General features: G+C 39.0%; 1 protein-coding gene across 1 annotated transcript in view; it reads right to left on the reverse strand.

Moving 5' to 3' along the window:
- Nucleotides 1–11: 11 nt before the first annotated feature.
- The window catches only part of LOC103371690 (MLLT6, PHD finger containing), a gene marked incomplete at its 3' end in the record, with an annotated part of 32,714 nt that continues 28,346 nt past the window's right edge, over nucleotides 12–4,379 (reverse strand). The window contains exons 18-19 of the mRNA XM_008301100.1: nucleotides 3,027–3,126; nucleotides 12–305 (exon numbers count right to left, since the gene is read on the reverse strand). Of these exons, the coding sequence (XP_008299322.1) occupies nucleotides 12–305; nucleotides 3,027–3,126 (394 nt within the window). The remainder of the gene's footprint in view (nucleotides 306–3,026; nucleotides 3,127–4,379) is intronic.

The raw sequence follows: 4,379 nt of genomic DNA on the forward strand, positions 1-4,379 counted from the left end.
TATAATTGTGTTTGTGACAAAGGTCTTGACTCCTGTTCTGATCCGAGCAGCTCTGTGTTCTGCCGTCCTTCAGCGTGCCTGTAGGGGGCGCCACTCACCCCGGGCTTGTGAAGTGCGTTGTCCTGCAGGCCGAACAGACTCCCCCCTTGGCCTCCCTGCAGCGGCGACGCCGAGGACAGCAGGCTGGGCGACTGGGCGATCATGGGCGAGTTGGGGGTGGAGGCGAGCGCTCCGGTCAGGGTGAGGCGCTGCAGCTCCCTCTGCCTCTGCTGCTGCAGCATCTGGCACACCACCACCTGCTGCTCCTGCAGGACGGACGGACGGACGGACGGCGGCGTTAGACCTGGTGTGATGTTTTATGTATCGTGTGCTTTATGTTGGGGGAAGCCTTTGTACTTCACAGCCCAGATGTTGAGAGAAGTTCTGACATTTAAACTCCAGCCTGGTTATCGGACGTGTTTTTCACAATGATGTGAATTTACGAGTATATTAAAGTCTAAAGAATAAAAAAGAACAAAGGCTGAGGGTTGTCTGTTTTTATCGTCTTATCGATTCTTAAATAATATTTGTTTATTATTTATTCACGATTACTACTTGTAGCCTTGTGCCTGTGGTTTTACCCTCTGCTTTCTTTCTTTTTTTTTTCCTGATTTGGTTCTTTTATCACTTCATCTGCTGTTGATTTATTGATTTATTTTGAAAATCATTCACCGTGTTCAAACTTGGCTGTGGGAAAAAAATTACCTTACGAGTAGATTAAAGTCTAAAGAACAACAAAGGGTTAGGGCTTTATCATCTTATTTATTCCTACATTTTATTTGCTCATTTTAATCTCTTGTACTCTTTATTTATTTACTTACTTATTCATTACTATTATTAATATTTCTAGTGTTGTGTTCATGGTTTCATCCTCCATTTTTTTTCCTTCTTTTTCCTGACTTGTTATTCCTTTATTTCCTTTTTTACATATTTATTTACTATCATTATTACTTCTAGACTTGTATTTATGGCTTTACCCTCTTTTTCTTTTATTTCTTCATGTTTGGTTCTTTTATCTTTTTATCTGCTGTTGTTGTTTTATTGATTTATTTTGAAAATCTTTCACCGTGTTTCCTTCCTTAGTTTTAGTCCTGTGTGCTCTGGAAGCTCTGTTATTATTATATGAAGGAGGGAACTGAAATATGTGGAGATACTTGTTATATTTTCATCATTTTATCATCTAACATTACACACTGGGTGATAGTTTTTATTCTCCACATGCGGCTGTGTTGGTTCATAACATTAACTTTAAACTATTCCATCTGTGTGCCTTCAAAACACAACTTTTTACTCAAAAATGAATTTCTGTAACTCAGGAAGCAGCTGAGCAGCTTCCCTTCGGTCAGAGTGTCACTTTCACCTTTCGTATCAGGTCAAAGCGACTTGTTTTTTCACTTCCTGTTGTCTTGACTGAAGCGCGTCATGACGACGAACCTTCAGAGTCACACAGGAAACAAACCGGTTTCTATATTTACTCAGCGTCTCACTGGTTTCTGCTCCACCAAACCTTCACCAGTTTGCAAGTCAAATAAGGCGCCTGCTGCCGGAGGAGACTCGTGACTGTCGTTGGTACAGTCCGGCCTCCAGGTGGAGGGTTAGGGTGAGGGTTAGGTATGTAAGGATGAACTGACGGTGTGTTTAGTGTTCCAGCACAACTCTGTTTATTCTGATGGTAAATTATTGTTCATCTTCGAACAAGCTTAAGTAAAAACAGTCTTTGGTCGACGCTTTACCTCATTTTGAGGCCTTTAACTTCAGTAGAGTTTGATTTATGGCAAGTTTGGCAAGACAAGGTTCAAGTTTTTTAGTATTGTGACCTGATAAAATCCTAATTTGGACCATTTTAAAGGTATTTTGAACACATTTTCTGACTTTTAGACATGTTTAAGGTTATTTTAGACACAGATGACACTCTGTCCAGCACATATAAATGACCAAAGGCCACAATTTTTAATTACTGGCCCCTAAAAATAGAAAAAAGTGCAAAATTTGTAACCGAGAGTGGTACTGGAGCCCCAGAAAGTTCCTTTAAGGTTATATTGTATTGTTGTATTTGTATTTTATGCTAAAAAAAAATACAGTCTTTGGTCGACGCTATACCTCATTATGAGGCCTCTAACATCAGTAGAATTTAGTTTTATTGCAAGTTTGGCAAGACAAGTTCAAGTGTTTTGGTATTGTGACCTGATAAAATCCCAGTTTGAGTCGATTTAGACGATTTCAAAGTTATTTTGAACAACTTTTCCGACATGTCGGACACGTTTAAAGTTATTTTAGATGATTTTTAAATGACTGAAGGCCACAATTTTTAATTATTGGCCCCTAAAAATGGGAAAAAGTGCAGAATTTGCAACAAAAGGTGATATTTGGGCCCCAGAAAGTTCCTTTAAGTGTATATATATGGATGTATTGACATTTCCTACCAAAAAAAAGCTATTACTCAACATTTCACCAACGTTTGAGGCTCTAACATCAGAAGAGTTTTATGTGTGTCACGGCAAGGTTCCAGTATTTAGATATTTTAACAAAATTGTGACGTCAACTCATGTAGGAGCCAAAAACTGGAGTCTACATGTAAACATAACTTCCAAGCTGCTCCCATGTTGTCAGATTTAACAAACTGAGGCTTGTTTTGTCTTACTGAATGCTCCCACACATCACAGGTGGTTTTAAAAGTGAAAATACAACAATTCCCAGATGTGAAGATGTACAAAATGAAAGAAGGATGAGGTCGAAGTCTGCTGACGTCACATTATTTTGGTGAGAATTTACATTTTCTGCCTGCAGCTGCTTCTCATGGTCTAACGGTTTTAGTTCCTTTTAACGTTGCGGAAATCAAAATGGTGAAAAACCCGACATCAGTGGCACCGCAGACAGCACATCTCAACTCGTCAGCTAATTAAAGACAGAAATCTCAGAGATCCTACGAGGAAACACCTGAACACACAGGTGAGAATGACAAGGAGCGATAAAGAGAGTGTGATTACGGGCGTGAAGTTCTGGGAGGTGAGGAACTGCTGGAGCTGCTGCTGCTGCTGCTGCTGCTCGAGGAGAAGCTGCTTCTGCTGCTCAGACAGTAGAGAAGACCTGCAAGAGACACACCGGGCAGCAACGTTACAAAGGAGACCACGCAGATAAACACAGATCAACAAAAGCTTCAACCCTCTGAACACCAACCAAGTGCTGACTGAAAAGCACGTTTAAAAAATAAACAAGAAACAGCAAATATAAGAAAAATCATCAGATATGTAACTTTGCAGCAGTCCTCCAACTCATCATGTCTGACTTTTGATTTTCGTTGAGGCTAAAAATCTGCATATTTCATCAAAAATCACTTTATTTTACATATTTCTGTCAAAAAATAGCCAAAAATTAAATACTTGGAACAACCAGATTCAATAATAAAACAAAATTAAAAATCTTCTTGATGCAACTGTGAATTCATTTCCACTCAGCTGCAACTAAAAGACGAAAATTCAGGGACTTTTCAGCTGAACTGCAGGCAGTGTGTGGAAACAAATAAAAAATATAAGTAGTAAAAATATCTGTAGCATGTAGAGCCACCGTTTGTGTTTCCAGAATTATTAACACCAGCAGAAACGTGGAAAAATGTTCATCATGTTGATTCCACTGATGTTTAACCCTCTGAACCCATTCATCTTAAAACAAATGGCAGTTGCCACATTTATCAGCCAGAGACGGACTAAAATCACAAAGAATTGTCGGATTTCCAACTTTACAAAAGTCCTTGAATCTATCATGTATGTCTTTTGATTTTGCCATAAAAAAAAAATAAATTAAAGCTCAAAATCAGCAAATTTACTTTATTGCACTTTAAAAAAACAAAAATCACCAAAAATAAATATTTTGCTTGAGTCAGATCCTGTAAAAAACAAAAAATTCTGCGTACTTCACTGCAACTGTGAACTCATCAGTTGCTCAGCTGCAACCAAAAGTCATGCAACAAAAAATCAGTGACTTTTCAGCTGAACTGCAGGCAGTGTTCACTCAGAACAGATGAAACCTACTGGATCAATAAAATAAATGCAGGTGGAACATCTTTCTACAACATGTTGTTTCCCAGCACATATTAATTGTTGTTTTTTTGTAAAATGAACAACCAAAGGATTAATTTTTTGTGATTAACTGCACAGAGGACATGTCTAGTTCTCTCTGCTACTAGTCACAGTTGTTCTGTTTTCATAGAGCTGCAGGACTTAATGCTGCAGTAAAAAGGTGACAGTAATACATGCATTAATAAGTCATTTAAATCGGTTACGTACGGGCTGACGCTCTTGGGCAGCTGGAAGCCCTGAGCCAGCGTCTGGGGGTTGAGCGGC

Source organism: Stegastes partitus, unplaced genomic scaffold, assembly GCF_000690725.1.
Source record: "Stegastes partitus isolate 25-593 unplaced genomic scaffold, Stegastes_partitus-1.0.2 Scaffold1629, whole genome shotgun sequence".
In the NCBI taxonomy this organism is placed as follows: domain Eukaryota; kingdom Metazoa; phylum Chordata; class Actinopteri; family Pomacentridae; genus Stegastes; species Stegastes partitus.